This window comes from Dermacentor variabilis, chromosome 10 (assembly GCF_050947875.1).
Source record: "Dermacentor variabilis isolate Ectoservices chromosome 10, ASM5094787v1, whole genome shotgun sequence".
Lineage (NCBI taxonomy): Eukaryota > Metazoa > Arthropoda > Arachnida > Ixodida > Ixodidae > Dermacentor > Dermacentor variabilis.
Window position 1 is genome coordinate 11,541,137 of NC_134577.1, and position 12,881 is coordinate 11,554,017.

Consider the following 12,881-nt stretch of genomic DNA (forward strand, 5'->3'; position numbering starts at 1 on the left):
CTTTTGTCTTTTACTATTATAGTTAATGTAGTCTAGAGATCTTGCAAGGTAGCACTTAAGAAAAAAACAAAAATGTGAGAAGTTTAGATTGTTGTTCATTGTGATATATGTTTTTAAAAAGGTTTCCTGAAAATTGTGTCGGTAATAAAAATGCCTATGCATTTATACTTGATGAAACATCGACAGAGATTCCCGAGCCATTGCACTTTTCAAATTTTTCACAAATACTAAATGTGCAGAAGTAATTATTTCCATGGAAAAATCCATGCCCCCCCCCCCCCCCCCCCACGCAATGCCTTGTGGCAATGTAGGCGAAGTGTAAATAAAAATAAAATAAGTATTTGCTGAATGAGCCATTACACAATCGCCACATGCAGAGCCTGCTTTAAAACTATTATTATATCATTATGCTTGTTTTTGTTACATTCAAGTTTGTCAAACTTGTTGAATTTTTTTTTTTCATACTATGTAAAAGCTGCCTGAATCCTATCGTAGTTAACCTATCTTTGTCGCAAAAAATTTGCTTTTCCACCACCTTTCTTTATTAATGCCAGGTGCTGCAACCATGTTCAGTGTACAGTGCGCAGTTTCTTATGAAGGTCTTCAGGATTGCTTCAGTTAAATCACAACATCGCATTGGGCTAGTACACGCTCAGTATTGATTATAAAATGTGTGAAGGTAGTAGCCTCATTTTGATTCATGTTGTGCAGAAAATTCCTGCTGACAAAACTGAAGGCAGAGTGTCGGACTTAAAAGAAGGTGTCCAGTACGAATTTCGTGTACGTGCTGTTAACAAGGCTGGACCTGGTGAACCCAGTGACCCCACGAAACCAATCATCTGCAAGCCGAGGTTTGGTAAGAAATACAATCCCACTTCTACTAAGTAAACATTCAAATTATTTAACATTACATCCGTAAGCTGGGATAGATTCTGTGGTCCTGAATGAATTTCAATCTCTACAGGGCTTCATTACCAACATCTTGGTGATTTCTTTTTACTGCAATAGCAGTATTGCATGTTCTTGTCTGTTCATGACTGGAAAAACATTTAGTATAAACAGAAGAATTTGAAGCAAACAAGAAATGTTTTTGATGTAATAGTTCTACGGAAACCCGCAAGATGGAAAGAAGTAATTAATTAGGCGAAAACGAGACATACACCCAATTGCAGCAAATGTCTCATTTCCCCTTAATTAAGAGGTGTTTTTGTTCAGTGCAACAGGTTTTTTTAATCTGGCTGCTTTGATGTCTTGAGTAGTGTGACAATAGCACATGACTATAACCCGTCATTGCATTCCAATAGTCAACTGGGTTTCACCAGTAAATATTAATAAAATTAATTTGAATGCAATTGAATAGTACTCTTGTAAGATGCTCTATGTCTGCCATCGTGACCAAGAGCAGTACTGGTCAATGCTTAACATAGCGCACATTTAGCACACACATTCACTTAGCATGTGTGAACTTGCATCCACTGGGACATTATGTTCTTTGCCTTTCAATTTATCCACCAAAAATAAGGTAGTTGATTTCAGGTTTCACTTCGAGCTTTGAAATTTGATCGCACTTTTCTGAGCAATAATAGCTGCTAACATCTCGTGTATAAAATCAATTATGTCGTACTCATTGTGCCTGCTGTTGCAAACCTATGCTTCATAGTGTGCATTCTTTTTTGACAAAATTTAAGCATGTGTACACTGCATTTATATAATGTTCTGGCTAATCAATATGATGTTGGTTTCTGATTTCTTAATTTTATAATTTTAGGCTGTGCATAACATTTTATATTTCCTTTCATTGCTTGCTTTTATTAAATTTCTCACTGGAACATGTGTTCCTTCTAACCACACAGTGAAGCCATTCATTTTGGGCGATGGATTGAAAAACCTGACCATCAAACGAGGTGCCATGATCAAGTATGAGATTGAGTTCAAAGGTGAACCTCCACCGGAAGTGACCTGGGAGCGCAACAGCACCCAGCTGAAGGCCACTGACAGGCAAGTACTCCCCGAAAATTGGCAGGCATCTGTGTCGTCGTTGGGGATACAAATTTGTTTTCTGAGGGCTCAAAGTCACTAAGTATTCTCATACTGTTTGGTTGATCTTTATTGCATTTCTTCGAAATATAAAGCTGTCAAGGTTTTCTTTCTGTAAAAAATAAATGTCAGTTATACAGTATTTAAGATTTTTAAAACTACATACACAGAAGCATTTCATACATTTGAAAAAAATGATAATTTCACCATCTCACAATGCATCAATGCATGCACATTATTCCTGCAGACATTCGTATACCAGAAGTCGTTACCCTACTGCTACGATTAGGTGCTAGGCAACCTTGAGTTGAGTGCTGAGGCTAGCTATACAGGTAACTTAAAAGGAGAACAACACGAGAGACAGGGACAAATGAAGAAAGGCACACATCAGCGCTGAAGAGTCTTTCTTCGTTTGTCCCTGTCTCTCGTAGTGTTCTTATCTTAAACATGAACTACCATTATGCCCAAGTTTCTATTCTTCATACATAGGTAGCACATTGTACAGCTTGTTTCCGCTTTTTCCTAGGTACTACAGTTTACTTTCGTTAATTTGACCTTGACAGGACTGACGAAATTGACTGAATTATCCAGCGGGTCGAATTAAACAAGATGCAGAAAAAAAAAGTCAGAACACACCACTGATTCATTTTGCAATATTTGCACAATCTTAACGCAGGCCCGCTTTCGATGTGTCCATAGCTGAAAAATGATGTAAAAGTGATATTAAAGCACCTGAACAAAGTAGAAATCTAATGCACACCAATTTTCTGGCAAGAAAAATGAGCACGGGTCTAATGTGTGTTGCACAATGGTGGCCAATTTCCTAAAATCAGCTTCGTGGCAAATTTAAAAAATTTTGAAAGTCAGCTTCGCTGCTGTACAGCTGTGTTATGCAATAAAGCGTACAAACGTCACAATCTATTCAATTGCACCACGCAGGCAATTTTCAGCCTCTTTCTTTTTTTTTTCCTTTTCTTTCTAAGGGTGGGGTGAAGACACGCCTTATAACCGGCTATAATAGCATAATCAGACAATTTGAGCTACCGTTTTTACTTGAAAATCTTTCCAGCAGTGCCGAAAATAGGCATTTTTGATGGGAGGTGACGTCTGTTCGCTGTCCCCCAAGTTCCGCCAAGACATGCTGCTACTAAAAGGGTCACCATAAGGGTCACCATAAGGGTCACCATAAGGGTCAGGTGCATGCATGCTGACTGGTCAAGTTCAAATTATTTGGTGAACACCAAATTTAGGATCGAAATAACGAAAGTTTGGGCTCATAAAAATAGATGGGCGCCGGCTGGGACCATCGGCTGGGATTGAATTAACCGAAAATCAAGTTAACGGAAGTCTGCTGTACCTTTATGGAACCCTTTTCAGGTTCGATTTGCTTTGCTTATGGTCAGATGTGCAGAAGGGACAAAGCACGAGGGTAGCTGTCACTCGCAGTGCCAGGCATCTCCTGCCATAGCTGCCATACATATATATTATCAGGGTCAGGCTGTATACCGGTAGCGTCGAACAAGTGCCCGAGTACTTGTATTTGATGACAGCCGGAATAGTTTTTGGCAGAATTCAGCTGTAGGCCGGCCCTTCGAAAGATGTCAAGAATGGCCAAGAGCCGACGGAGATGGCTCTCAAACATCGGGAAAAGAACAATTATGTCATCAAGGTAGCAGAGGCATGCGGACCATTTAAAACCACATAGAAGAGAGTCCATCATGTGTTTGATCGTAGCAGGGGCATTACATAGTCCGAAAGGAATGACTTTAAATTGGTAGATGCCATCTGGGGTGAGAAATGCAGTCTTTTCGTGATCCTTTTCATCAACAGTAATTTGCCAGTCACCCAAACATAAATCGATCAGAGAGAAATAACTGCCACTATTTAACCAATGCAGCACGTCATCGATACACGGAAGAGGATGCACATGCTTTTTTGTAATCATGTTCAGATGTCAAAAATCGATGCAAAACCTTCAGGTATTGTCCTCTTTGACCAGGACGACGGATGATGCCCATGAACTGCAGGAGGGCTCAATGATGTCTTTGGAGAGAATTTTATCCTCCTCTGTTTGTATAACCTGGCATTCAGCTGTTGACACACAATAAGGTCGCCTGTGTATAGGAGGAGCGTTGCTGGTGGGGATCGAATGGGTGACATTGTCGGTTAGACCTAGCGGATGATTGCCAAAATCAAACAGATCGGGGTAGCACATCAATACGTGGTGGAATGCATCAGTGTAGGCAGGACACAGGTCGGGAGCTGTCATTTTGGCAAACTGGTCTTCACCAGAGCTGGGTGGTGCCAGTGCCAAAGATTCAGCGGAGTCGGACGGTAGATCATATGTTAATGCAGGAACTGTGAAGTCATTCAATGGGTACAGTACGGCGACTGTGACACCTTGAGCAAGAACCTGTACAGACGACCCAAAGTTAGGCGGGGAAGCCACACGTGATTGCAGGTAACTGTGACAACAGTGCTGGCAAGGGCTATTTGTTGGTTCAGGGGAATGTTGTATAGTGGGGATACCACATATTGGCCATTGTCAAGAGGCGGGAAAGGAGACAGGGACGTAGGTCGCAGCATCAGGTTGCAGCCAGACAAATTCAATGCCCCGAAGTCGGGATTCGTCAGCAGCAGTGTCAGCAGAGTATTCAGGCAACTCAATGCGGAAAACGCCAGTTGAACAGTCAATTAGCGCAGAATGGACTGTCAAGAAGCCTATCCCAAAAATCAGTTCATGAGGGCACTAGGCGAGCACAGTGCAGAGAATGGATTTTGGGTGACCAGCAATAGTTACATGGGCTGCACACATTCCCATCATAGCTGTGGTCCTGCTGTTGGCTACTCGCATGGCAGGTGACTCGGCAGGTGTCAAAACTTTCCAGAGACGCCTGCGAAGATCTGAGTGCATTACTGACACTTGAGCTTCAGTATCAATGAGAGCTCAAACAGGCACCCTGTCAACAAAAACTTTGATTAGGTTCGGTCTGGGAGCAAGGGTCAATAGAGGTTTTGCAGTCCGGGTCATCAATGCAGCCTCACCTCCGGGAGCTGCATCATGTAATTTCCCAAGAATCGGCCAGAGTAAGGTGGAGATGGGGACCATCGAGATGGAGGCAAAAGGGATTGGCGGCGTTGTGGTGAGGGCGAAATGGTTGGCAGTGTTCCTCCATGTGGTAAGGTTGGCATTCTAGGGAACAGCAGTGAGAGGGGACAGCGGACGAGGTTCACATTTGAAGCTGTGGTCAGCGTATGGTTGAGGTGAAGAGGACCAGCGGCTGCGGCAGGGGTGGGAGATGTGGCCAATTCGAGAGCATTCCAAACAAATAGGTCTGTCGTCCAGTGTTCGCCACTCCGCTGGGTTCCTGTAACATTGGCTTGAATTTGGTCTGGCTGCAACAGTAGCAGCAATGACGGGAGCAGCAGGGACAGAGCGCTGGCCAAAAATTGGCTGAATGTTCATACTTGCGATCTCTTGGCAGATGATGGCGTGAATGAGTGAGATGGTTAAGCCGTTGTGTGCCTGTGGATTGTGAGTGCTTGGAGCCATGGCCTCTAGCTCACGACAGATGGCCTGCGTTAAACTCAGTGATGCTGGCTACTGATGTAGCGTTGGTAGGTTGTCGCAGGATTAGGTGGCAACCGTATTGGGAAGCCAATCGAAGCGCTGTGCAATACTTTTGCTCTTAGCTTGCTTGAAGCACCGGCACTCCGTTGTAATGGACTCAACCATTGCACAGCTCCTGCAAAGAAATAGGTTGAATGCATTGTTCTCGATTCTCCATAAAATGTGGCTGACATTATCTGTCTCTGACATGTCCTTATCTGCTTTTCAACAAAGAGCCAGCACCTCCTGAATGTATGAAACTTACAATTCTGCGGAAATCTGGGCATAGAAAGTGAGCTGTTTTTTGGTTGCTAACTGGCATCCAAAAGGCTCTCCGAAAAAATCACGCATCGTCTCATTGCATGTATCCCAAGTTGTAAGGTCGGATTCATGCATCTCAAACCGTTCCTTTGCTGTTCCTCGCAAGGAAAATATAGCATTAGCCAGCATAAATGTGGCATCCCACCTGTTTTGGTTGCTGACACGTTCATACCACGCCAACCATTCTTTGACGTTGACATCGTCAGTGCTGATGAAGGTTCCTGGGTCAAGTGAATAGGAGAGGACAACTTGCGGTGGGGGGGTGGTCTGAGTGAGCGGGGTAGCGTCATTAGCCATGGCAGCAGAACAGACCTGTTGTCTGCTGCGGCGATCCAGATCCAGGCTGTGGTGAATTTACCGTGCACTTCCACCAAGTGTAACTGGGGAGAATATTTACAGGGATATATACAGGGATATATACAGGGATATATACAGGGATATATACAGGGATATATACAGGGATATATACAGGGAGAATGCGTAGCTCGAAACCAGAGGGCACAGCGATATCACTGATTGATGTCACCGCCACATAATTTTCCTTTTCTCCTCACAATGTCTTTCTACAACGGCACAAACTACTATGTAACAATATGGTCCCCAAAACTATGACTCTCAGATGCCTTTGAAGCAGTAGAAACATGGTGAAACTTGTGGTGAAAGTGGTCTGTTAAATTTGTTTTTTACTAAAATGTTATTTTAATGTACAAACTCCTGTTTATTTCCATGTCAGAAGATTTATCTGTGCTTTTCCCATAGGCATAGAATTTTTTTTTATAATATCAAACATATGCTTGCAGATGCATATTTTACTGCTCTAAAAGACATTCTGAAATCATTTGCTGCTGTCACATAAGTATGTGCTGTGTGCTGTTGACACAAAGCTGTGCTGATTTTATCTATATGACTTATGCCCCCAGAACAACCATTGAAGTCAAGGACACGTCAACAACCTTCACAACGAAGAATGCTGTGCGTGCTGACAGTGGCCGATACACACTCAAGTTGACCAACAGCAGCGGAACAGTCTTCTCTGAGGCCGAAGTTGTTGTTCTAGGTGTGTTATGTTTTCCATCCAGTGATGCACTAGTTCAATTTGCAGCAAAGCCATGTTGCAAATCAACTACTTAGCCTTGGTACTATGGACCAGCTGCACATTTTGACAACTGTGCTCATTTTGCTCAAACCAAAGTGCTGCATTTATAAACACATGCTGTGTGATGCTATGCTGTTGTGCTGGGTTTCTGTACTCTTTATTTATTTGGTTGCTATTTAGGCACGTGTTCCTAAAGTGTGAAACAGTTGGTTGCACAATTGTGATTGTACTTGCTGTTTTCATAGGTATATAGAAAGTGAAATTTCTTTCATGGTTAGCAGTGAGGTTCAAACAGAACAGGTTATTCCATCAGATATTCACAAAAATGGTCATGGATCTGGTTATTTGTTTTACAATGAACTGGAAACTTGAATGAAAAGGTAAGTTGGTGCAGTTTTATAATTAAAATGAGAAAGAAAAGGTTGTCACCTGTAAGGGCCTGATCCTTTGCACTTAGTAGCATGTCTTGAGGTGCTTTCTACAGAAATTAACTGAAGCCTACAAAACTGATGCAGTAAAAGACTTAGGTCTGCAATACACGCAAGAAGTCCATTGACAAATTGTCTGTTGTGTGATGCTGCAGACAAGCCTGCCATGCCTGGAGGTCCGCTGAAACCAGAAAAAGTCCGTGCGGACCACGTTGAACTTTCGTGGAAACCACCTCCCGATACGGGTGGCCAGGACCTGAAGGGCTATGTCTTGGAAAAAATGGACACAGACACTGGGCGTTGGGTGCCAGCCGGAGAGGTGGGCCCCAAAGAGACTAAAGCTCGCATTGATGGTCTCCAAAAGGGCAAGAAGTACAAATTCCGTGTCAAAGCTGTCAACAAGGAAGGCGAATCTGAGCCCTTGGAGACGGGAGATGACATTGTGGCCAAGAACCCCTATGGTAAGAACTGTGTTTAATCTTGTGTACTGTTTGCCTAGACAGTGTGAGCAGCTGGCAGTGTATTGGAAAAGAATCCACGGGAACAAAAAATGTACAAGGTTTCTGTTGGAACCAGGAGGTGGACACAGGAAGACAGACAGGGATGGTGTGCTACTTACAGCTAAAGTCTTATTTTAAAAAGTGGCATTTGTCATGAGTTCTACAATACAAATAATTGAACTTGGTACAAGCATCGACAAACTCGACAAACTTGACAAACTCTGGTACAAATATGTCACTCCTCAAAATAAAATTTCACTTGTAAGTAGTACACTGTTCATGTCTGTGTACCTGTGTCTGCATCACTTGCTATGATTTCAGTATCAGGCCAGACATTGCGAAAGTCTGTGCACCAGCAGCAGATTGTGGGCAAGTGTTCACTGTACATTCCGAAACAAGTAGCCATAAAAAACTGCATATGTTTGTGTCCTGGACTTGTGCAAGAGCAGCTAAGGCATTTAAATGTTTGAGTTTTCTACGTGCCTTGCACACTGAAGTGCACAGTGCAGCCATAAAATTCTAGCTACTTGCTTAGGTTGCTGCAAAAGTTGAAATTCAGTGTTTTTGTGGCTCTCATGTCTTAAAAACTGAGCAGGTTCATTGCAAAAGGGTCAAATCCAGTGCTCTCGTTACCAGCACCTACTAGTTCTCGTGCACTGAATGAAGTTGGTTTTCAGCGTCAATGGCAATAAGATTAAAGCCTATTCTTAGTGCATGCGAGTGCTGCTGAACAGAGTGATAATGCAAGAACTAGCACACTGTTTCCATGAGAGCAATGCCCTTTATACACATGTGACAATGCTATATTATGTCCTGTCTCGTACTTCGTGCAATGTCACTCTGGGAGATGTGAAAAGCGCACCTCTGTGTGTGTGTGCATGTGGTGGAGGGTAAGAGGGATAAGAAAAGTAGATGTCAGGGTAATGTACAGAGGAAAAGTTAAGCAAATTTATTGAAGTATCAATACTCAAGAGTTTGGCAGCACTTGGTGTTCCTTCGTGTGAAGTAGTATGTTGCAGCAGTGCTCTTTGCCCCTTATGGTCTGCTGCTCATCCACAATATTTGCTTTGATAGATGAACCTGGCAAGCCAAGCAAGCCAGAGATTGTGGACTATGACAACACAAAGGTGGACCTCAAGTGGGACAAACCGACTAACGATGGTGGGCGCCCCATCCTGCACTACATTGTGGAAAAGAAGGAGAAGCACAGCTCTGACTGGGTGGAGGCCCTCAAGACACCCGGTGACAAGTGCGAGGCCACCGTGGACGGCCTCAAGGAGAACTCGGTCATGCAGTTCCGGGTGCGAGCTGTCAACAAGGCCGGTGTGGGAGAGCCCAGCGAACCCACTGAGAACCACATTGTCAAGCACCGCAACTGTGAGTGGTCACCTTTAGTGTGTGTGTAAATGGAAATTCATGCTGTGCAGGTGTGCTGCTGGGTCGAACTGAAATGTGAGCATCCATAATGTAGTAGAGTGAAACCTCGTTGTAATAAACTTGTATCCAACAAGAAAATAGCTTTATTATATTGGATATTCATTAAGAAGCATATATTTATTAGAGGCTGATCTCAGCAAGAAAAATTTCATGTGTTAACTTACTGTACTCAGTAATTTTCTATATCAGTGTTTATTATATTGAGGTTTGACTGTAGAATTCTGTCACAGTAAACCACTTGGGAGCAAGCTAATGGTTAACTAGGTTGCAGGTGCTATTGTAAATGGAGCCACTTGAAACCTGACTTCAGTTGACAAGACTGCTTTAGCAGTGAACAAAAGAAGGTTTATAATATAGTACTGTTAATGAATGGCGCAATTATAGAAACATTAGCAGATTGGTTAACACAGGTCTACATTTTTTATTCATGTTGCCATGCTAACAAACCAACAGAGCATGCTCATCAGAAACTTAAGCTGTTGACAGCAGCTGGACAGAAAACATTTAGGAAGAATTCTGCCGTGGGGCATCGTAGCTCATCTTTAGCTAACACCACGATCTCTGATCACTAACACCACGATCGCTTTGAGCGGGTGCATTTCTAGAGTATGGTAACACTGCCTCATAATTAACTGGTGAACTTGAACACTGAAGTATGCAATTTAAATGAGGCAATTAAAGTGGCGTTTGCACATCAAAAGCAAGTGAGGCATAGCAGAAAGGATATGCATGTTATTTAACAGAAAGGCATTAAACATAAAAATGTAAGTTTCGATAAAAGCAAAAGTTTATTGGTCGTTTTTTGTCTGCCATGCATGGTTTGTTTACTGCATGCGTTTTGCACAAAAAATCCCCAATGACCTTTTTCCTGTCCTTCTCTCTGTCGTCCAGTGAAACCTCGCATTGACCGCACCAACCTGAAGAATATTATCTTGAAGGTGGGAAGGTCTCACACCTTTGAGGTTGACATCATTGGTGAGCCACCACCTGAAGTGGTCTGGACGTTTGGTGAAGCTGTGCAAAAGCTCAGCCCTGATGAGAACACAACCATTGAGAACAAAGACTACCATTCTGACTTTGGTATAGTCAAAGCCCTTCGCAAGCAGTCTGGAAAGTACACCATCACTGCTACCAACAGGAATGGAAAAGACTCCGTTTCTATCGACATCACTATTCTTGGTGGGTGGTACATTCTATTTGTTGTGACTCCTTGAGTGAGTGAATGTTAATGAACATTTACTTTAACTTCATCATTATAAATAATGCTTTCTTTATTGAGTTTGGAATATACCAGTTGTGAGAAAAAGTGTGCTTGACGTCTTAAATAGCTAGCATACAGGATTGCAAGTGTTCTAGTGCCTTTGTATAAACACAACAGTTTAACACGACAGCTTAACAAAAATATCATTACACTCCGCAACCAATAAAACCAGTCTTGAAGCAAATCATGGCACTCACTGTAAACACAACCAGATGTGTTTTATGTGTTGAATGAAAAATCCTAGGCCAATTACTGTAATTATTAAGTGGTCAGCTTTTCAAAGTGATCACTTTAAATTCACAGTATGTGAACTGCATTCGATGCACACAGCCTAAGCCATTGAACTATTTCATCACACTTTCTCTGCATCTTTTTACTGACCTACTTATGGGGATTGAAGGTATGTAATTATATTTACCTAAGCAATACTACTTGCAATTTTTTTTCTCTTACCAAAGGCAAACCAGCCAAACCCGAAGGACCACTGGAGGTCAAGGATGTCCACAAGGAGGGGTGCAAGCTCAAGTGGAACAAGCCAAAGGATGACGGTGGCTGTCCACTGCACCATTATGAAGTTGAAAAATTGGACAAGGAGACTGGTCGCTGGACCCGTGTTGGCAAGACAGACAAGCCGGAGATTGAGGTCACTGGCCTGACCCCCAACAAGGAGTACCTGTTCAGGGTCACTGCTGTCAATGATGAGGGTGAATCCGAACCACTGGAGACCCTCCAGGGAACAGTTGCCAAGAACCCATATGGTAAGCACTGGCCTTATAATTCAGTCATCATAAAAACCTTCTTTCCTCATTGTCTGTTCCAAAATTACTGTTCGGATAATAGATGCCATACTCTTTGAATTGTCTAAGTTTCGGCATATCTTTCAGTCATCCTGAAAAGGGGACATGATTAGTAGATTAACAAGTGCATTGGCATTATTTTCAACCGGTGGGAAGCATGTGGGATGTTGTCATTTGGCAGGAGTAGATCAATTTGGTTTGCTGGGAATGCATGCTTTCTTCATTTTATTTGATGCATTTTTTATCATGTTTGTAATTGGTCTTGCTACTCTCAATGCATTACATTAGGTTTCGTAACAATAATGAATGTAGCAGTCATTGAGCTGTGTGATTCTCACTAGCAATACCTCCAGTGTAATTGGTCTGTCAGAAGTGCATTCTATAAAGTGACATACAAGGCACAAGATGTAATCTGAACGCAACTGTCAACAATGTCTGCCACCCAGATGAGCCAACCAAGCCAGGAACACCCGAGCTGGTCGACTGGGACAACACCAGCGTGGACCTTAAGTGGGAGCCACCAAAGAGTGATGGTGGTGCCCCGATTGAGAAGTATGTTATAGAGAAGAAGGATCGCTTCGGCACTGACTGGGAGAAGGCTGCCGAAGTGCCTGGCTCCAAGACAGAGGCTAAAGTGGCCGGCCTCAAAGAAAATACTGAGTTACAGTTCAGGGTGGTGGCTATCAACAAGGCAGGTCCCAGCGAACCCAGCGAGCCAACACAGATGCACACTGTCAAGCACAGAAAATGTAAGTGTCACTATTCTGATTCAACTTGGTGGACCCATTGCTTACTAGCCTGCTACTGTGAGCCCATTAGGTTGGCTTATAAAAAAATTTCTAAGCAAGAGTACAACTACTACTTAAATTACAGCCTCTTGTAGTTTGCTGAGGCATATTTCAGTCATTAAGAACTTCGCACCAAAATTAGGCACAACAGAGAGAAATTAACATGACAAGCCACCATAGAATGAACGTGATGACATCAAACAGATAGCATTCGTCATGTTATATTCCTTCTTCCTGTGTCTTCTCTGTGTTGCAGTGAACTTCTTTAACTACCAGCTGAAACTGTGACAGTTTCTTGAGATTTAAAGGTGCCATAAGCTGTCAAAATTTATCAAGCACTAGCTCTTTTGCTTGTGGTATTAATATAGGTAGTTTTACATACTCTGTGAAGAGCAGCACAAGGTGAACAGTCTCATGCTTTCAGTATAATCTCAGCAATGATCATCACACTGAAGACTATCACTAATAAAGATTCTAAGAGAAGAATGTCTACCTTATTGTTTATATGGTGAGAGATATGTAAGGTGTCAGTTCAGCCATAGATCAAAGTTGCAAACTCTGACCCTAGTGCTCAGTATCTCAGCTCTGTTTCATGTGGCAGGAACA

The 12,881-nt window shown here is 42.7% G+C and overlaps 1 protein-coding gene across 7 annotated transcripts in view; it reads left to right on the forward strand.

The window, feature by feature from the left end:
- bt (projectin protein bent) overlaps window positions 1-12,881 on the forward strand; it is a 243,329-nt gene that overhangs the window by 135,199 nt on the left and 95,249 nt on the right. For all 7 annotated transcript variants that reach the window (XM_075671547.1, XM_075671549.1, XM_075671550.1 and 4 more), the window contains 8 exons: window positions 712-856; window positions 1,854-1,998; window positions 6,889-7,025; window positions 7,648-7,953; window positions 9,067-9,369; window positions 10,321-10,608; window positions 11,149-11,448; window positions 11,934-12,236. In XM_075671547.1, coding sequence (XP_075527662.1) covers window positions 712-856; window positions 1,854-1,998; window positions 6,889-7,025; window positions 7,648-7,953; window positions 9,067-9,369; window positions 10,321-10,608; window positions 11,149-11,448; window positions 11,934-12,236 — 1,927 coding nt within the window. The remainder of the gene's footprint in view (window positions 1-711; window positions 857-1,853; window positions 1,999-6,888; window positions 7,026-7,647; window positions 7,954-9,066; window positions 9,370-10,320; window positions 10,609-11,148; window positions 11,449-11,933; window positions 12,237-12,881) is intronic.